Source organism: Phacochoerus africanus, chromosome 9 (assembly GCF_016906955.1).
Source record: "Phacochoerus africanus isolate WHEZ1 chromosome 9, ROS_Pafr_v1, whole genome shotgun sequence".
Classification (NCBI taxonomy): domain Eukaryota; kingdom Metazoa; phylum Chordata; class Mammalia; order Artiodactyla; family Suidae; genus Phacochoerus; species Phacochoerus africanus.
The window spans coordinates 76,259,762-76,280,626 of NC_062552.1; the positions used below are offsets into that span (position 1 = coordinate 76,259,762).

The following is a 20,865-nucleotide window of genomic DNA, read 5'->3' on the forward strand; positions in this document are numbered from 1 at the left end:
CGGGGCTTACAAAAGAAGTTTGTGATTCGCTGCCCAGAGGTGTCTTAACAAGGGAAATAATTTGCTGTCAGTCCCTTAACAACATTTAGCTCCGCACTTTTCGGAGGATCTCTAAGGGGCCCCTCTTTCCTCCCCTAGGCACGACCCCCTCCCCCGCCCCCACTTCGCTCTCTAGCACTGCTTTTTTTCTCAGGCTGCAGCTTCAGCCGGTCCGGTCCTAAGCGGTGCGCGGCTCTTTTGGGAATGCGTTCGCGTCACAGATGCACCTAGGCCTTCACACCCTCCCTTCCGGGCGTAGCTTCCGGAAGCCTTGTTCTCATGGGGACCGCCCTTTCTAGACCTTCCGTTAGTCACTCAGGCAACTTTTTAGATGACCCCTGGCTTCGCAGTCTTTGTAGACGCTCCCTAATGCATCCGCGGGGTCCTCACTGACCTTTCATTATGGTCAGTTCGCCTCTGATTCTAACCCTAACCCTAATCCTGGGAGGATTCGAAGACTTTCCTTAGACCCTCTGGCCTTGGGGCGCCTCTGCGCAGGACCAGGCTGTGCACGCGCGGCGCCTCCTACCCCCTCCTACCCCTTCCTCCGGGTTTATGAGTAACCCGGCAGAGTTCAAGGACGAGACTTGTGTACCTAGGGATCCTCGCCCAGGCTGGGGGGTTGTGGGTCGATTGACCGTGCTGGGCGCCTAGGCCCGGGGTCCAAGCTGCCTCTCAGTGCCCCCAGCCGGGACGCTTAATTAAAAGTGCTGCCCAGAGCCTCCTGAGGGCAGGAGGGGGAGGGAGGGATGAGGGAGGCGGGCCTTAATTTGACTGCTCTCCTGGGGCTCACTCTCCCTGGGTAGGCGAGGGTGTGGTTATCTTTCTGGTGATACCCCTTGGTTTCTAGATCGCTAGATCAGAGCTAGCTTATTATCTCTGGTCACCAGGGCCAGCTTCATGGGTGTGCGAACTGTACAGAACCCACGCTTGGTTTAAGGTTCTGTTATCACACTTTGAAATTCTTTTTTTTTTTTTTCTGCTCTTTGGTCCGCACCACCCCGCCCCCCCCCCCCCCCCCCGACATATGAAGGTTCCCAGGCTAGGGGTTAAATTGGAGCTACAGCTGCCGGCCTACACCACAGTCACAGCAACGCCGGATCCTTTACCCCACTGAGTGAGGCCAGGGATCTAACAGGCGTCCTCCTGGATTCTAGTTGGATTAGTTTCCGCTGCGCCATGACAAGGAACTTCCCACAGAGCAATTATTGACCGTAGTAAGACACTGGAAACAAAAGATCCAAACGCACTGCTACAGGTTAAATAAATTATGGTTCATATGGTAGACACAGAAATACCAGGTAGCCATTAAAAATGACGTAGTCTTCTATTTTCATGCCTTGGGAAATTGTGCAAATTACATTTTTTAGGCTTAAAAAAGGTGGTAGATCTGCTGATATGCGGTGGATGCAAAAACAATATGGTTTCAGTTTTGCATTTAAAAATATAAAAATAGGCTCATATCATTAAACAAATAATAAAATGGAGAAGGCCTTTCATGTGAACTAATTACAAAAATACAGTGTGGGAGTTCCCATCCTGGCCCAGCAGAAAAGAAACTGACTAGTATGAGGAAGCAGGTTCGATCCCTGGCCTTGCTCATTGGGTTAAGGATCTGGCATTGCCATGAGCTGTGGTGTAGGTCACAGAGGTGCCTGGGATCCTCGTTGCTGTGGCTGTGGTGTAGGCTGGTAGCTACAGCTCTGATTTGACCCCTAGCCTGGGAACCTCCATATGCCACGGGTGCAGCCCTAAACAGACAAAAGAAAAAAAAAAAGATACAGCATGAACAAAGAATTATGGTTAACACAGTTTGACCACCAGAGGTACATAGAAAACAAAGACTTTTGTTAAAATCTCAATAATGGATTTTATTTTTATTTATATTGTTGGGGCCCCACCCACAGCATATTGAGGTTTCCAGGCTAGCAGTAGAATCGGAGATATAGCTACCAGCCTACACCAAGCCAGAGCAATGCTGGATCTGAGCTGCGTCTGCGACCTACCCCACAGCTCACAACAAGGCTGTATCCTTAACCCACTGAGCGAGGACAGGGAATGAACCCTAGTCAGTTCCTAGTCGGATTCATTTCTGCTGAGCCTCTTTCCTCTTCTCCTCCCTAGCTTACAGATCCTTTTAATGTACAAATCCAGTTTAAAACTCAATAAAATCTAAATCAAGCTTTTGAAATATGTAGCTTGTACTTTATTGAGTAAAACATTTAAAAGTCATGGTAAATGTTAAAAGGTTTTAAAAATCTGAGGTTTTTGTGGCCAAAATTTGAGTCTTTTTTTTTTTTTTTTGTCTTTTGAGCACATTGGAGGTACCCAGGCTAGGGGTCCAATCAGAGCTACAACTGCCAGCCTATGCCAGAGCCACAGCAACGCCAGATTTGAGCCATATCAGCGACCTACACCACAGCTCACAGCAACGCCAGATCCCTAACCCAGTGAGTGAGGCCAGGGATCAAACCCGCAACCTCATGGTTCCCACTCAGATTCGTTTCCTCTATGCCACGAAGGGAACTCCCAAAACGAGTCTTAACGTCAAATGCTAAAGAATAGAAGGTTTCATCTGGATTCATTGGTTGATTTTTGCATGTAAAAGATTTTTAAGCCTGTGAACTTGATTATATCGCTTGTGACTTACAATATTTTGAAAATATATATGAATATTTATATGTTAGGATATATTATGTGTTCCACTGGAAGAAAAAAACTTTTTTTTTTGGTGGACCAAACCAGAGTCACAGCAGTGACAATACTGAATCCTTAACTGCTAGGCCACCAAGAAACTCCAACATGGCATATCTTTAAAAATAATTAAGTCATTTTGATAAACTTTTTTGGCCTTCTCTGTCATGATTCTGGAATTTGGCATGTTGCTTGTTGACAATTTGTAAGTGCTTTTCATCTGGGCAGCCTCCACTCTCCCCAGCAACACTTAAAGCCATTTTTCTACTTTTAGCCCCCATTTTAGGCCTGGTTCTAGTAATTGCTTTGTAAATGTCAGCTAGTTGACTTCCTGTCTGACCTGCTTTTGGCTGTTTCCTGCTCATTAGCATCTCCACCAGGGGGCGGGCTGGGCTTGAGAGGAGGGAAGGGAAGGAAATTTTTCTTTCTCTGGCTAACCATGTCCTCCTTCTCCCGGGTCCCAGCTCCCAGAGAGGTGACTGCACAGAGCTCCTGGGACACGTGTACAGCTCCAGGCACTACAAGGGCAAATTCTGTGTTCTAAAGTGATTGATGAACTGATGACATATGTTTATCACTGTGTAGCATGCTGAGTGTAGAAGGAGAGGGGGAAGTACGCTGATTTTCCCAGGACTTAAAATGTGTTGACTATAAAGCAATTGAGTAATTACAGAATTTCTAATACTCTTGTGTCTTGTATCCTTGGAAACCAGATTTTTTTTTTTTGTCTTTTTAGGGCTGCACCCGCAGCACATGGAGATTCCCAGGCTAAGGGTCGAATCAGAGTTGTAGCCACCAGCCTACACCACAGCCACAGCAACATGGATCTGAGCTGGGTCTACAGCCTACACCACACACACACAGCTCAGGGTAACGCTGGATCCTTAACCCACTGAGTGAGGCCAGGGATTGAACCCAAGTCCTTATGGGTACTAGTTGGGTTCGTTAACTGCTGAGCCATGACGGGAACTCCAGGGAACCAGACAGAACTTTTTGAGTGGCAGATAGGAGGTAGAGATTTGATATAGAAGTTAAAAATCCTTTAGTCCTGAGTTGGAATAGGAGTTATTATCAGTATGAACTCATGAGGTGAGTTCACAGAAAGATAAAACTCCCTATAAGATCTAGAAACAATCTAGTAGCAACAAACGCTCCTACCACCTAGATCTTAAAATACCATTTCCCCTGGAAAGAAAACGGAGCTTGGAGAAATGGCTGATTCCAGGCCTGGGTAGGAAATTTACACTATGAGCATGGAACAACAATTCATCATGCCAGATTGCAAAGAAACCAGCAAGTGCTATCAGGGTAATGACAAAAGGAGTCAGGAGCCAAGCTCTCATGACCAAAGATGGGATAATTTGAGCATTAATGAAGATAATTTAATAAACATTAAGGATGTTTAGATCCATAAGTTCATAATAGAGTATGTATATAACTAATTTGTCACCATTTTGAAGGATGATACAAAACCAAATTATTATTCTGAAGATGGTAAATAAAGGAGAAGAATCAAACAGTTATCTTGCTGTTCTTATATAAACGGTCCCTCAGGGTAGTGAGATAGATAAAAAGAGTACACCTTTGTAAAAGTATTCCAACTTTTTTTTTTTTAATGGCTGCACCCACAGCATATGGAAGTGTCAGGGCCAGGGATTGAATCCAAGCCACAGCTGCAATCTAGGACCCAGCAGTAGCAACACTGGATCCTTTAACCCTCTGCTTGAGGTGGGGGATCAAACCTGTGCCTCCACAGAAGGACCTGGCCCCTGCAGTTGGATTCTTAACTCACTGTACCACAGTGGGAACTATTCTAACTACTATGACAGAGTTTGAATAAAGCTGTTTTGAAATCCCTAATAAATTAATGAATCTAGGCATTGTGAGTGTAGGCCTGGATTCTTCAATGATTCAACTGAAGGAAAAGAAAGGAAGGAGAGGGAACCTGTAGATTGAAAGACTTAAATGGCATACAAAATTTTTTTAAATGGGCAAGGCCAAACTATAATGTTTAGGAATTTTGGATTTGGGTAATACAACTCCAAAAAAGAAAAAAGGAAAGAAAACCAAGGATATGGATTTCCCATTGTGGCTCAGTGGGTTAAGAATCTAATATCCATGAGGATGCAGGTTTGATCCCTGGCCTCACTCAGGGTTAAGGATCTGGTGTTGTTGCTGAAGGTGTGGCATAGGTCACAGATGCTGCTTGGACCTCATGTGGCATAGGCCTCAGCTGCAACTTGATTAGACCCCTAGCCTGGGAACTTCCATATGCTGCAAGTGTGGGCCCTTAAAAACAAACAAACAAACAAACAACCAGCCAAGGTTGTGATTATCATGAACCATAGTGTCCATTTATACCAGGAAGGAGGCTATGAAGATGAAAAACACGGCAAGGGGTGGGGGTGGCTTTTGGTGTCCATCAAAGTTCTGTTTCTCTCTCTGGGTAATGTTTTCAAAGGTGTTCGCTTTGTCTTAGTGGATTAAGCTATTCTTTTTTTGTATGGTTTTCTGTAACTGTGTGTTTTATTTTATTTTATTTTATTTATTTTTTGTCTTTTTGCCTTTTCTAGGGCCGCATATGGAGTTTCCCAGGCTAGGGGTTGAATCGGAGCTGTAGCCGCCGACCTATGCCAGAGCCACAGCAACGCGGGATCCAAGCCGCATCTGCAACCTACACCACAGTGTTTTATTTTAAAATAGAGGCTTCTGGAGTTCCCGTGGTTCATGAATCTGACTAGGAACCATGAGGTTGCGGGTTCAATCCCTGGCCTGGCTCAGTGGGTTAAGGATCCAGCCGTTGCCCTGAGCCGTGTGTGTGTGTGTGTGGTGTAGATCATAGACCCAGCTCAGATCCACGTTGCTGTGGCTCTGGCATAGGCCGGTGGCTACAGCTCTGATTAGACCCCTAGCCTGGGAACCTCTGTATGCTGCGGGAGCGGCCCTAGAAAAGGCAAAAAGACAAAAATAAATAAATAAATAAATAAATAAAATAGAGACTTCTGCATCTCTGATGGGAGATTAGGAATTTTAGGAGGCTATACGGAGCATCACAGAGGCCCCAAGTTTTTAAGACCTCAGGACACAAGTAGATAGTACCTTCTCCCAGCAATTCATACTTGTATGGGCCAGTGGTGGAGCTGCCCGTGAGAGACATCCTTATACCACCAGACTGTGCCAGGCTGGACTGCACTGCTTGGAAGGGTTGGAAGAAGATTGTGAAATCGGTGTTAGAAGGAAGCCTATGAAGACAGACAGGAAATGAAAACAGCACAAATGTTGTATAAAATAAATGAGCATTTCTTATTATCGGATACCATATGGGGGAAGGTCTGTGGCCTGGTCTCATGGCACCTAGAATATAATGGTTATGTCATAATGCTCATATTTTCTGCAAGCCTGGTGGCTTGCTTATTCCTGGGGGTGGGGGTGGGGGGCCGGAGAGGTGGTGGTGCTGTGCTCACTTGCTACCCTGGAGCCTCAGGTCACATTCTGCGCACGCGTCCCTCCAGGGCCTCCAGCTCAGCCAACACCTCCTTGGGCAGATCCTGGTTGACCTGCTCTGTCAGGTAGCTCCGAATGTCACGAACCTCCTGTTCCCAGAAGTCCTTGGGGATCGAGAACAGCTGGGTGGTGTCTATGGCTCCCAGGCCCCTGAGATCCAAGGCACCTTCCTTTGGCACCAGCCCAATGGGCGTCTCTCGGGCACTGTCCTCCTGCTCGAGCCGCCGACAGATCCAGTCTAGCACCCGCGCGTTCTCTCCAAAGCCTGGCCACAGGAAGTGACCCGCCTCGTCGCGACGGAACCAGTTGACATGGAAGATGCGGGGCAGCCGGGCCCCCTTGCGCCCCTCCATGCTCAGCCAGTGTTCCAGGTAGCGCCCAAAGTTGTAGCCGAAGAAGGGCCGCATGGCAAATGGGTCATGCATGATGACCTTCCCTGGGGAGGGAAGCAGGAGGGTAAGGCACTTTCCTCCTCACTGGAGAGAAGGAAGGTCACCCTGCCTCCAGCCAGAGGAAGTTGTGAAATGTTGGCAATTCCGGAATGTTCTCGAGGCAGGGTGAGGGGAAGGGAATGGCAAAAGATACAGGAGGGAAAGAGTGGGCGGAAGGGCTGGGTTAGGAAGGGAGAGAAGAGGCAACGAAGGCACACAGGAGGGGCAGGGAGGGCGCTCACCTTTGTGTTCGGCTGCAGCAGTAGACTCTGAGCGCATGGCACTGCCCACAAACACCCCATGGCGCCAGTTGAAGGCCTCATATACCAGGGGGACTCCTGGGACATGAGTGCGCACAGTCAAAGGCAGCCCTCATCTTTGCACCGTCACTCCACCCCTTCTGGTGATCTTGACTCCTACTCTCTCCCCTAGGACCTCAGCTGCTCACTTTCAAACCTCATGCCTCTCCCCACCCCCACCCCACCCACCCCATTTTGCACGGGGGTGGGGTGGAGGGGTGCTCTAGAGGCAGACAGGTGTAGTTGGCCATCCAGGCTGAGGTTCTCTGAGCTTCAAGTACAAGAGGGATGTGCGTCCTGATAGAGAGCTTAAGCCTTAACCCAGAAGGCATGTTTACCTTTGGGTCTGCGGCCTCCAAAGATGATGGCATCAATGGGGACACCCTCAGGGTCCTCCCAGGCTGGGTCCATGATGGGGCACTGGCGAGCCGGGGCACAGAAGCGAGAGTTAGGATGTGCACAGGGCTCCTTGTCACCTGGTAGAGGAAATACAAATATCAGGTTCAAGGGCACATCCAGCCCAACACACACAAACATTTGCAGGCACTCTTGCACAATTTCTTTTTGCCTCATTAGCTCCCTGCAACCTCAGGCTGGAGGTTGGTAGGGAGCAGGGAGAAGGGAGCCAGGACATCTCCCCCAAAGATCGGGTTGTTTTTAATGGTGCTGTCAACTGAACAGTGGGAAGAGTGGGAGAGGGGTTGGGATCTAGCAGGACACTAATGTTGACGCCAAGCTACAGCCACTTGGCACTAACCAGTGCTCAAGGGAATGGCATTACATATTGGTATAGGGTTAATAGAATTCTCTTCCAGAATCTCTTTTAATATATGGGATGATTATTAATTTTTTAATTAAAGTATAGTTGATTTACAGTGTTTCTTCAATTTCTGTAATTTATGGGATTATTATTATTATTATTTTGTCCTTTGCCTTTTCTAGGGCCGCTTCTAGGGGTCTAATTGGAGCTGTAGCTGCCGGCCTACACCACAGCCACAGCAATGTGGGATCTGAGCTGCATCTGTGACCTACACCGCAGCTCATGGCAACGCCGGATCCTTAACCCACTGAGCAAGGCCAGGGATCAAACCTGCAACCTCATGGTTCCTAGTCAGATTCGTTAACCACTGCCCCACGACAGGAACTCCTATGGGATTATTATTTAAATAAATACACCTAAAGCAAAAACTGAGACTGTCAGGTCAGTATTTCAGACAATTGACTTTCCATCAGCAAATGGGGGAAGAAAGAATCTCCTGAGCTATCAAAATGCAAACAAGGATTGATTTTAAAGCTGGCAGATTTAGGTGATTTCCCTGAGTCTGCTCAGACTCTGCTGGAGTGACAGGGCTTGAAGAACTCAGAGGAGGACATCAGCTGGGGAGGCGTAACTCAAGGAGCCCAGGTCATGTGGCCCCTTCAGGTACCCTGGAGAGCAGCTGGGACTGAGTCAGTGGCATATGTATAAAGCACCATCAGGAGTTCCCATTGTGGCGCAGTGGAAACGAATCTGACTGGTATTCATCAGGTTTGATTCCTGGTCTCACTCAGTGGGTTGGAGATCCAGCATGCTGTGAGCTGTGGTATAGGTTGCAGAGGCGGCTTGGATCCCCCATTGCTGTGGCTGTGGCCAGCAATTGTAGCTCCATTTCGACCCTTAGCCTGGGAACCTCCATATGCCGCAGGTGCAGCCCTAAAAAAAAGGCAAAAAAAAAAAGCACCATCATGCGGGCCCTGGAATGGACAGTGCTTTCTCTGCCAGAGATTGCTGGTTGGACCTGGCAGGCAAAGGAGTCATAGAATCAGTGCTCCCTGCCCCCTTCTGGCCCCTGCTCCTGCCTCTACTCATATAAGAGCCATCGTTGGAATTCCTGTCGTGGCTCAGTGGTTAATGAATCCAACTAGGAACCTTAAGGTTGAGGGTTCAATCCTTGGCCTCACTCAGTGGGTTAAGGATCTGGTGTTGCTGTGAACTGTGGTGTAGGCTGCAGATGTGGCTCGGATCCCGTATTGCTGTGGCTGTGGTGTAGGCTGGCAGCTATAGCTCTGATTAGACCCCTAGCCTGGGAATCTCCATATACCACGGGAGCAGCCCTGGGGGGGGGGGGGAAGCACCATCCTTTATTCTTCTCTCTTGCACTTTCATCAGCCCCCAATTCAGGACCCAGCACAAGGTATTATTCTGGGAATTGAAGCTGGGCACAACACGCCCTAGTTACACCCCTGAATCTAGAGATGATGAAAGGGTTGGGGAACTAGCCTGTGGGGAAATGTGAGTTTCTTGGATTTCTCAGTTGGGTGGGGAGGCCTAGGAGGGCTTAATGGTGGTGTTATAGAAAATGAAGGGTGATTAGATGAGGAGGGTGACTGTTAGGCCAGCCTGGAAAACTTGAATGTAGGCTTCAGTGACCACAGGCCACCCTCCCCTGCCAGGCTTTTCCTTGTTCCCACTCCTAGGTCTGGGAGCCCTGAATACCAAAGGCCACTGAAAGCTGAAGGTCCACAGCACAGGGCAGGTGGAGGGGGCAGAGCCCCAAGGCACTAGGGGGTAATGACAGGGTTGAGACACTAGTTTCTGGGAGAGACTAAAGAGCTGGTCTGATGTCTTTTGGAAGAAAAATTAGGGTATAAGTGTTGGACAGGCAGGGGAAGGGTAATAATTTTTTTTTTGGTCTTTTTGCTATTTCTTGGGCCGCTCCTGCGGCATATGGAGATTCCCAGGCTAGGGTCTAATTGGAGCCGTAGCCACCAGCCTACACCAGAGCCACAGCAACACGGGATCCGAGCCGCGTCTGCAACCTGCGCCACAGCTCACGGCAACGCCGGATTGTCAACCCACGGAGCAAGGGCAGGGACCGAACCCGCAACCTCATGGTTCCTAGTCGGATTCGTTAACCACTGCGCCACGACGGGAACTCCAAGGGTAATAATATTGACTTTTTTTTTTGGCCATGTCCATGGCATGTGGAAGTTCCTGGGCCAGGGACCAGAGCCACAGCAGTGACAATGCTAGATCTTTAACCCGCTGAGCCACTAGGAAACTCCAATACTGACATTTAGACAATGGTTATCATATTGGGGAATGTCGGGGGCTGAGTGGCAGGGGCAGGGGCAGGCTTCCTTCTGCCTAATGGGTCAAACTTATGGTTTGTGCTTTGAGCCCAATTCCTTCTGCAATAATTTCCAAGATAGCCCTTCGATTCCAGCTGATATTTATTAAGAATTTACCATGTATTCGGCAGTGTGCTGAAGCCCTCTGCTTGCATTATTTAATTTAATCCTCCACCACCTTATGAGACAGGTACTATAATAACTATCCCCACTGGACTGATGGGGCAACTGAAGCTCAGAAGGTTTAAGCAACTCAGCCAGGTCACAAAGCCAATACCTTGGTGGTGCTAGGACTTGAACAGAGATCTTGCCTAGGCTTAGAAACTGTGAACAGTCATAGCTCCCTGTGCCTCCCGGAGGTCCTGGAAGATGGCTGCAGTTGTGGAGAAGGCTTTCATATCACCAAGGTACTGAGCCCTGGCGGCTGTGTCATGACTTCCCCACCTCACATACCGGGTTTCCAGGGTTTGCCCAGCCAGGAGGTCACGGTGACACCAGGGGGAAGAGGCTGATCAATGCCTTCCCAGTACACGCCGCCATCGCTTGTCTCAGCCACATTGGTAAAAAGAGTGTTACTCTGGATTGTGGCCATGGCATTGGGATTGGTGGTGGCAGAGGTGCCAGGGGCCACCCCAAAGAAGCCATTCTCAGGGTTGATGGCCCGGAGTTGACCTGTCAGGAGAAGTGAAAGAAGGGAAGGAATAATGAGGCAGAGTTGAGAGCTTTGGCTGTGAAAGGTCCTGCTCTGCCCTTCCTGCCTTAAGCTAACCCCTAGATCTCAGGGGGAAAGGCTTTGTGACTTCAGGGTGGCTGGGCTTCCAGGAGGTATGGGTTGGGGTGATTGTTCTGGAACAGGTTCTTACTGAGAAAGTTTAGCTTAAGCCATGAAGGAAGGGGACCCCTAAGCTCTGGTAAAAACCAGGACCCAGAGTGTGATTCCAGGCCTCTCACCATCACTGTCAAACCTCATCCAGGCGATGTCATCCCCCACACACTCCACTTTCCAGCCTGGCAGTGCTGGCCGCATCATGGCCAGGTTCGTCTTGCCACAGGCACTGGGGAAGGCAGCTGCCACATAGCGCTTCTTCCCCGCGGGGTTGGTGATACCCAGGATCTGTGAGATGGGGAGAGAGGGAACAAGGAGGTCACCAGAGGTCAGGCATGGTCTACATGGGAAGGACAACTAGGGGTCAACAGGGAGGGCCAATGTTTATTCACTGAACAGGTGCACTGCTTTGCCATATGGCCTGGGTGGCGGCAAGGGGAAGCCCCCCGATATTCACAGCCTCAGGCCAAAGCTTCAGGCATTTGGGCAGAGTCCCTGGCCACCAGTCTGGCACCTCACAGTGGAGAGGCGAGGCTGAGGCTGACTGGACAGGCCCTGCCCCTGCCCTGCCCCCAGAAGCTGCCCAGATCCTCACCAGGCCCTCACCAGCATGTGCTCCGCCAGCCAGCCCTCATCCCGGGCCAGCCGAGAGGCGATGCGAAGGGCAAAGCACTTCTTGCCCAGCAGGGAGTTGCCACCATAGCCGCTGCCGAAAGAGACGATCTCCCGCTGGTCGGGCACGTGGCCAATCAGGGTTTTCTCTGGGTTGCATGGCCACTGGCTCACCGGCTCCCCTGGGGACAATTGGTTGATGGGGGCTGCTGGCAGGGGCATCAGGTACTGGGGTGTCAGGGGGCCGGAGGGATCAGGAGTTGGCAGGAGAGACACTTGGGAGCAGTGGCAATGCCAGTAGGTGGCTGAAGCTCCCACCTCATGATATCCATTAGCTCCCACGCCCCTATTCTTGGAAGTGTATAGGTGATTCTTCTCAACTTTTTTTTTTTTAGGGCCTCACATGCAGCATAAAGATGTTTCCAGGCTAGGGGTCAAATCGGAGCTATAGCTGCCGGCCAATACCATAGAGACAGCAACGCCAGATCCTTAACCCAATGAGCGAGGTCAGGGATCGAACTCACGTCCTCATGGATTCTAGTCAGGTTCCTTACCACTGAGCCACGACAGGAATTCCAATTCTTCTCAATCTTGCATAAACTGCTCTGCCAACGCAGCCTCACCCCCAGCCCAGGCTGCTGCCCTAGATCTTGGGGATTAGGTGTCTCACCAATAATATGGGTAGGATTAGGGGTCCCCTCTGAGAGCACACAGGCCTGTGTCTTCCCCTGGGCAGAGCAAGTGCTTACCTTGCCCAGTCAGAGGTTGGCCCACGGAGTGCAGACACTTGACGAAGTCGCCATCTCCCAGGGCCTGAAGCACAGGTTTCCCCAGTCGGGTCATAATCCGCATACTAGCCACCACATAGGCTGAGTCCGTGAGCTGCACTCCGATGCGGGACAGTGGGGAGCCCACAGGACCCATGCTGAATGGAAGCACATACATGGTTCGGCCTGTGGAGGAAAACGGCACGTGGATGAAGGGCTCCAACCTGTTCACACTTTCGGCGCCCCTGCCTCTGGGTCCCTGCCCTGGTTACCCTGCATGCAGCCTGGAAACCTCTCATCCACAGCTTGCTGGAACTCAGCTGGGGACATCCAGTTGCCCAGCTGCCCATGGGCCCCACCAGCTGGGAGGGGCACCGTGTCCCGTTGAGAAGGAGTTACAATCACCGTCTTGCTTTCTACTCGTGCCACATCCTTGGGGTCTGTGCGGGCCAGCCAGCTGGGGGAGAGCAGATATGAAGAAGACAGTGGCCAGCAGATCCCCTTCATCCCCAGACCCACTCTTTCAAGTTCAACCTTGACTCTAGGTCTTCTGTTGGCCTTATTTTTCCCCCATCCATTTGCATCTCAGTTGCATCTTGCAGATTTTGTCTCATCTAAGGGTTTTGTTTTGGCCCTCTAGAATCCTCTGCCCTGGCAAAAACTCCCTGAACTTGTGAGTTAGTTAGTTTATTTATTTATTTATTTATTTAATTTTGTCTTTTCTAGGGCCACACCCACAGCATATGGAGGTTCCCAGGCTAGGGGTCTAATCGGAGCTGTAGCCGCCGGCCTACACCACAGCCATAGCAACTCAGGATCTGAGCCACATCTGCGATCTATACCACAGCTCATGGCAACGCTGGATCCCAAACCCAATGAGCGAGGCCAGGGATCAAACCCGCAACGTCATGGTTCCTAGTCGGATTCATTAACCACTAAGCTACAACGGGAACTCCTGAACTTGTGAGTTAAAAAAAAAAAAAAAAAAAAAAAGGCAAAAGCTTTTATTTCTATGGTTTTCATTTAGCATAAAAATGCAGACCAATCCAATAGTTCCTGATTGTCTCCCCTAAAGCTCCACTTCTTTCTCATTCCATTGGGATGATCTATTTAAACTTGATTTTGTCTTAGTAAACCCAAAGTGGCGTCAGTCCATGCAGCTGCCCCAATCTCGCAGGTAGCTGGGCTCCGAGCTTACCAGTTGTTGTACTTGGGGAGCTTTCGGATGAGGCCCTGCTGTTCCAGCAGAGCCAGGGTGGCAGTGTTCTCTGCCTCAGTCCCATCACAGATGTGGATGCCCTCCGGTTGGCAGAGGCGGGCACTGCGCTCCACAAAGTCTCGAACCCCAGCAGGCAGCTGGCCCAGATCTCCATTGAGTACTCGCAGGGCCTGGATGCTGCGCCGTGATGACCAGCCCCAGGAGCTCAGCCCATGCCAGCTAAGCCTGTAGAAGAAACAGAGAGGTAATGGGCCAGGTGTTCTCATGGAAGATGGGCAAGTCAAGGGGACAGACAGCTGGGCTGCTGGGGGTGTGCTAAAGGCCTGGGTGCTGGCACCATTAAGAGGTCAGAATAGGTGGGGGGGATGGCCTTTATGAGGTTGAGTGAGGGTGTCTCCTGCTTAGCAAGGGACAGGTGTCACAAAATGAGCATAAAGGCACATGGCTGGCTGTGTGGAAGTGCATGTATAGACAAGCCGAAGATATTGTAGGCTTAGCCCATGCCCAGGTTTTACTATGTCTGGCCAGTGCTTGGAAATGAGCAGGTTTCTATGGCTCAAACATCAATAATTTGTGCCCAGGTGACAGCTTCATGTGTCTGGTGTTTGAAGCTTTCATGTCTGTTCTTTTCATTTTCAAGTATAGTTTTTATAAGTTAAAAAGGCAGCTGTCTTTTTTTTTTTTTTTTTGGCCATGCCCATGGCATGTGGAAGTTCCCAGGCCAGGGATCGAACTCGTGCCACAGCAGTGACCCAAGCTGCTGCAGTGACAATGCCAGATCCTTAACCTGCTGCACTATAAGAGAACTCCAAAAGTCAGCTGTTTTTATTCTTTTCTTCCAATGTGCCTGCTGTAAGACTGTGAAAGCCTCAAGCAGAGGACCTGGACTTTGACACAGTGGAGTCCCAGGTTTCCTAGAGTGTGGATGACCCCATGTTGGGGTTCCAAGCATTGGATCTGCAGGTGCCCATCTGGGCCAACAAAGATTGCATACAATGTTGCCATCTGAACTGTGTGGAAGACTGACTGTTGGGGAATGTCACTAGCTGGGGTCCATGCCCCAATTTTCAGGGTCCCTGTAGTCTATTCCTTCACACCCCCTAGGAAAGGGAAAAGTAAGGTGTGCTCTGATTGGCCTGGACCCAGGGACGAGTGACCCAGAGAGCAAAGGCCAAGAGAGGGAAGTTGCCCTCCTCTGATGCCAGGGCCTCGCCCACCAGACATTGTGCCCCATACGCCCAGGATCACATGACCTTGTTGCTCCCTTGGCTCTCTTTGCTGGAGAACACATGCCTAGAGAGCTTTGGATGGTGGTGACCGGGTAGAACATCAGACTGCAGGATGCTCCAATTCAGAGGGAGTGAGCCTAAGACCATGGGTGTGGGAGCTGGGGTGGCCTCCACTGAGCAGGGCAGCGTGGAATCTCAATGTGGCCCCAGGGCCAGATGAGCAAGGCTCTTGGGACCTGAGTCTCCTCCACCTCAGAGAGAAGTTCTCCCAGAGCCTTAATTCTAAAGGCACAGTGTTGGGGAAAACCTCTCTCCAGGGGGAGGCTGGCTCCCCCACTCTCCTCCAGTCCCCTGAGGGGGACCTTCTCCTCTTCCTCTGCTCCAGAGACCACCCACAAGGGTTGGCCAAGTGGAACCAGCTGTGGGAGGGAGAGGGGGTCTGCTCAGACCCTGGGACTAAACTGAGAAGGGAGGGAAAGACAGGAAGCTGTGAAAAGGGGGAGAGGGCAGGCAATTGGGGCCTAGGGGCTCATCCTGGGCAGGGCAGGAAGCCAGCCCTGTAAGAATGAAAGCAACTTGGCCCCCTCCTCCACCCAGGGGCCCTGGCGCCCCCCAGGTCCCTCTGGCTGCTGGGCTTTCCGCCAGGTTCCAGTCGGCCAGGATCCAGTACAGGGGTGGGGGTGGGGGGGCGGGGAGTGGCTGTTTACCTTCTACCTTTCTCAGGGAGCTCAATCCCCAGGGGCTCATGCACCCTTGTCCCCAGTGCCCTACTGCTCCTCGCCCAACCCGGGGCACAAGAGTTACATCTGTAAAGCAAAGGAGGAGACATGGAGACGGCCCAGTGAGGAGGGGAAAGGAAGTTCTGAGAAGGGCAGATAGAGACGGTGTGGCCAGGGACTAGCAAAACGGAGGGGGAGGAGGCGACGGAAACCGAGGAGCGACCCAGAGCGGTTCAGGTTGCCGCGATCTCCAGCGAGACACACGACCCCGAGAGGCCGGGAATCCAGACACTCTTGCCCCCTGCCCGCCTCCTCCGGGGACGGGAAACCAGGCGAGGCGGGTGAGCAGATGAGCACAACTGGCAGCCCCGAGGGGGCGAACGCAGCGGAAGGTGCGGGTCGGCCCCGGACTGGGGGACCGGGGGGTCACTCACCGCAGGCCGGGGCGGTACATAGCGGCCATGGCACCTGGGCGACGGCTGCGGGGTGGCCGCGAAAACCGAAGAGCCGGGGAGATGTGGAAGGCGGGGAAGGAGGCGAGCGCGGGCGCAGTGAGCAGGAGCACAGACTGGGCGGGAGGTGCTTAAAAAGGAGCGGGGCGGGCGCAGGGGCGGGACCCTGCCCAGGCCAATGCTACCCTTTCTCCGCCCGGGGCTCTAGCCCCAGGTCCTCCCAGCCACAGCCCCACCTCCTGCATCCTAGCCCCCAAACCCTTGTCTCCCATTGGAGAATTGGGTCCTCTCCCCCGAAGTCCCGCCCCCTGCACATGATGTAACTTTGAGGACTCTTGCTCCCGAAAGATAGCGACAGGGAGACATTGGGTGGCGAGTAAACTAGGAACAAGGGGCGAGACCAGAGGCCAGAACCCATGGGGGGTTGGAAGTCTAGAAGCTGGGGGCTGGGCATTACCATTCCCCCTTCTTCCTCGGGCCTGGGCACTGGGATCCCAGATTCTTCTGTTGCCCAGCGCCCTAACGTTAAGGTTTCCTCAGTCCCCAACTCCCACATCTTTGTTCCTTCTCTCCGTGATGAGGGCTCCTTTCTGCCCAACCATGAAGTGGTGGTCTCTCTCCACCTTGGAATCTCTTCACTGGCTTCTGCCCTGGTCATTCTCTCCACATTCCCCTGGATAATGCATCTGTCCCACCCAACCACCACAATGAAGTCCTCTGGTGATTTCTTTTTTCCTTCTTTTGTCTTTTTTTTTTTGTCTTTTTGTCTTTTTAGAGCTGCACCTGCAGCACATGGAAGTTCCCAGGCTAGGGGTCTAACTGGAGCTACAGCTGCCGGCCTACAACACAGCCACAGCAACACCAGATCTGAGCTGCGTCTTTGACCTACACCACAGCTCTTGACAACACCGAATCCTTAACTCACTGAGCGAGGCCAGGGATCGAACCCGCAACCTCGTTGTTCCTAGTCAGATTTGTTTCCACTGCCGCACGACCAGAACTCCCTCTGGTGATTTCTCAAGTTATGTCTCCATCCAGACATCTCTCTTCAACTTGAGACCCTAAATGCCATAGCACCTCAAATTCAACATGGCAATGGTAAGCATCTGCCCAGCATCCACTCTCCCTTTCTGATAATAACATCTTGATGTTCCTTTGGGGGACCACCTCCTGGGTCTGTGTGGTCATGGGGGTCTCTTGGGGGTGAGCTCTCAGCTTGGCCAATTCATGTGTTCTGAGCTCTGGCCACAGCCATTGGGAATGTTCACGGATGGGCATGAGGTCCCTCTCTGGGGCTTCTTCTGTCCGCTTTCAAAATGAGCTCTCTTTCTGCTGGGGTTGCTGGGCTGGTGGAACCAAAGCCTGATGCTGCTGGATGTCAGCTTGGCCCTCCAAAGCAGAAACCTGCCTGAGAAGGAAGGAAGCCTAGAGGAAGCAGGCAAAGGGATGGAGATCATGAAATTTCTGATTCCAGGTTTAGGAGCCAATAAATTTTTTCTTCTCTCTCCCTCCCTCTCCCCGCCCTCACCTTTTTTTTTTTTTTTTTTTTTTGGCTGTGCCTGCAGCATGCAGAAGTTCCAGGGCAAGGGATTGAACCCAATGCCACAGCAGTGATAATGCCTAATCCTTAACCCCTAGGCTACCAGGGAACTCCATAAATTTCTCTTCCTCAAGCTAATTTTAAGTGGCTTTCTGCCATTTACAGCAAAAACAATCCTGATTCTCAGACTTTTTAGAGTTCTCTGCTGGAACACAATGAATGGGACGAGAAGAGCTGGCTGCCAGTCTTGGGCTTGCTGCTGGTCTTCATCTTTTCCACCCAGGCACTCGACCTCATGTGTAAGTATTTGGGACACTTCCCTTCAGTCCCTATATCCAAACTCTGTCTGTACGTCCTCCACTGCAAAAGGCTGCCTCTTTGGTCACCCTCTGGGCCTAAAAATGTGCATATTGGTGGCATCATTGTCATTCTACTGAAGATCATCATCTCGTCTGTGATCCTGCAGCACACCACCAGGGGGCAGGGTGTGACCAGCCTTGCCTTGGTCTGCATTTTCTCCTCCCCAGGGCCCTCTGGGCCTTGGCCTTGGCCTGCTCACAGACCCTCTGCTGTGGATGCTGTGGATGCTGTGGAGTGCTGCCCAGATCCACCTTCAGGATCAGATGCTTGTCCCAGCTGCTGAGTGTTGGCTGCTCTTGGCTCACGGCTGAGCATTTCCCTGAGCACTCCCTTTGGCTGAAGGGAGCTGTCTTGCCAAATGCAGTCCCTCTTTCCTGGGGCATCTTGGATCCAATGTCTGGTTGATGCAGAGGTCCAAAGGCCTGGCCCCCTGGCCTCAATTTGGGGCACTCTGAAGGTCCATCCCAGCTCTGGAGCTCCTGTGGGGTCAGCCGGAGGAGCCTCTGTTTAGTTGTAGTGCTCAACTCTTCTCTTTACCCAGTCCTGATTCTCTCACTGACTTTAACTCTCCCCCCCGCCCCCCAACAAACCACCTATATGCAAGTTTCCATCTTGGAGTTTGTTTCCGACTAAAGATATTCCCCCTTCTCAACTTGTATACTGCATTAACCCCCTAATTTGACTCTGATTCCATTTTGACCTTCTTCCACACTAGATCCAAAGTGACCTTCCTTCCTCTCCTTCCTCCCTCCCTTCTTCCTCCCTCCCCTCTCCTTCCTTCCTTCTCCCTCCCTCCTTCTTTCCTTCTCCTTCTTCCTTCCATCCTTTCGTCTCCTTCCTTTCTTCCTTTCTTTGTCTTTTTAGGGCCACACCCATGGCATATGGAAGTTCCCAGGCTAGGGGTCAAATCGGAGTGGCATCTGCCAGCCACAGCCACAGCCATGCCAGATCTGAGCAGTGTCTGTGACCTACACCACAGCTCACAGCAAAGCCAGCTCCTTAACCTGCTGAGAGAGGCCAGGGATCGAACTCTCATCCTCATGGATACTAGTCAGGTTCATTAGTGCTGAGCCGCAATGGGAACTCCCAAAGTGATCTTTTCTAACTCAATCTGATCATTCCACCTCCCTGCTGAAAAATATTTAGTAGCTTCTCACAGCTCTTGGGGTAGAGCCCACACACTAAACTTGGCCTACAAGGCTCTGTAGGATCTGGCCCCTGCTTGACTTCACCCTCGCCCTCACCTGCCGTCATTCTTCCCCCTTTCCTTAGTTGCTGCTCTCTGGCTACATTGGTGTTTTTCAGTTTCATTAATGTGTCTACCTCTTCCCTGCTCAGAGCCTTTGCATGTATTATTCCCGCAGCTTGGAATCTCCATGTTCTCCACACTTCCAGGCACCGTTGCTTCTTATTCCCCCGACCAGTCTCAGTTTAATGTGACTTCCTTAGGCAAGCTGTCCCCACAGTGGCACTGAAACTGACAGCACTAGTGGCCTGAACCTAGCCAGAACCCAAATTGGGACTTGAACCCAGCCAAAGCCCAGATTGGGACTTGAACCTGCCTGCTGGAACTCGAACCCAGCCTAAAACCAGATGGGGATTTAAACCCACGGTTTTTTTATTTAAAAATTTTTTAAAAATTTTTTGTCTTTTTGCCTTCTCTAGGGCCGCTCCCATGGCATATGGAGGTTCCCAGGCTAGGGGTCGAATTGGAGCTGTAGCCACCAGCTTATGCCACAGCCACAGCAACGAGGGATCTGAGCCGCGTCTGCAACCTATACCACAGCTTACGGCAACGCCGGATCATTAACCCACTGAGCAAGGCCAGGGATCAAACCCGCAACCTCATGGTTCCTATTTGGATTCGTTAACCACTGAGCCACAACAGGAACTCAAAACCTATGGTTTTAAATTTGAGTTACTCACCCTGTGTCTGGACTCACCAAGGCTCAGGTCCTTTATGCCTCCGTGCAGAGGAATTCGGTGAGAGAAAAAGTGATATGTGAGAAACAGATTTATTAGGATAGGATGCTTGTAAGAGATGCAAGCGGGGAAGAAAAGGAAGCTCTGCCCGAGGAACTGGTGGACCACAGTTTTATCATCCAAGGGACGTGGGGGTTTGGAAAGGCCCGCCTCTTCCTTTCCGGGAGTAGTAGCTCCTCCTTAGTATCCAGTAAGGTGTGTATTCAAATCAGCTGAAGGGCGGTCTTCAAACTCTGCCCTTGGTCTGAATTTGACAGCAGGCCTCATCCCATCCCCCACCCAATGACTGGAGGCAATTCTCGCATCTCCACTTGTCAAGCAAGCCTGCCTTATTTTGATAGTTTTCCTGAACTTACAGTGGTCTCCCAACATCCCCCAGGTTTCCCTCTTTATCTATGACCCCCTATTGGGACTTCCACGACCACCTGTGCCTACTCAGCCCTATCACCACCTTCTCCTCTGCCCTCACATTAGATTAGGTCTCATGAAATAAAGTCTCATGGCCCCATGCACTTCTCCTGCGTTAGCACCCATCGCATTATAATGGTTTGTTTTTATGTAGTCCCATTCCTAACATATGAAGGCCCTGGGTCAAGAGTACAAATAGAGGCTCACAAACCTTGTGCTTAAATATTTTAAATGTATGACTCAAGCTAACAAACTTTAAATAAAATGTTCTATTCTACCTTGACAAATATATACATAATGGTCTGGAATTTGGTTCAAATTTCAGTTCAAATTTGGCTTTAATTAAATTGATTATTTAATTATGATTATTATTTTTAGGGCTGCACCCGTGGCATATGGAAATTCCCAGGCTAGGGGTCGAATTGGATCTGAAGCTGTCGGCCTATGCCACAGCTGCAGCCACAGCCACACAGGATCTGAGCTGTGTCTGTGACCTACACCACAGGTCATGGCAACACTGGATTCTTAACTCACTGAGCGAGGCCAGGAATCAAACCCGCGTCCTCATGGATCCTAGTCAGGTTCGTTAACTGCTGAGTCACAAAGGGAACTCTCTAATTTATTTTTTCAAAGGCCACGCTAGTGGCATATGGAAGTTCCTGGGCTAGGGGT

The 20,865-nt window shown here is 50.8% G+C and overlaps 1 protein-coding gene across 2 annotated transcripts; it reads right to left on the reverse strand.

Annotated features, from left to right (window-relative positions):
* Window positions 1-6,017: 6,017 nt before the first annotated feature.
* Window positions 6,018-16,083, reverse strand: PCK2 (phosphoenolpyruvate carboxykinase 2, mitochondrial). Of its 2 annotated transcripts, XM_047796281.1 has the most exons (10): window positions 15,885-16,083; window positions 13,482-13,727; window positions 12,556-12,740; window positions 12,266-12,469; window positions 11,511-11,698; window positions 11,030-11,192; window positions 10,532-10,750; window positions 7,306-7,443; window positions 6,911-7,006; window positions 6,018-6,673 (listed from the first exon to the last, which is right to left on the reverse strand). In XM_047796281.1, the coding sequence occupies exons 1-10, from the start codon at window positions 15,911-15,913 to the stop codon at window positions 6,219-6,221; spliced, it is 1,923 nt and encodes a 640-aa protein (XP_047652237.1). In that variant the 5' UTR covers window positions 15,914-16,083; the 3' UTR covers window positions 6,018-6,218. The 2 variants fall into 2 exon arrangements, with proteins under 2 accessions (XP_047652237.1, XP_047652238.1); XM_047796282.1 differs by lacking the exon at window positions 12,556-12,740 and having other exon boundaries at window positions 15,885-16,026.
* Between the last annotated feature and the right edge of the window lie 4,782 nt (window positions 16,084-20,865).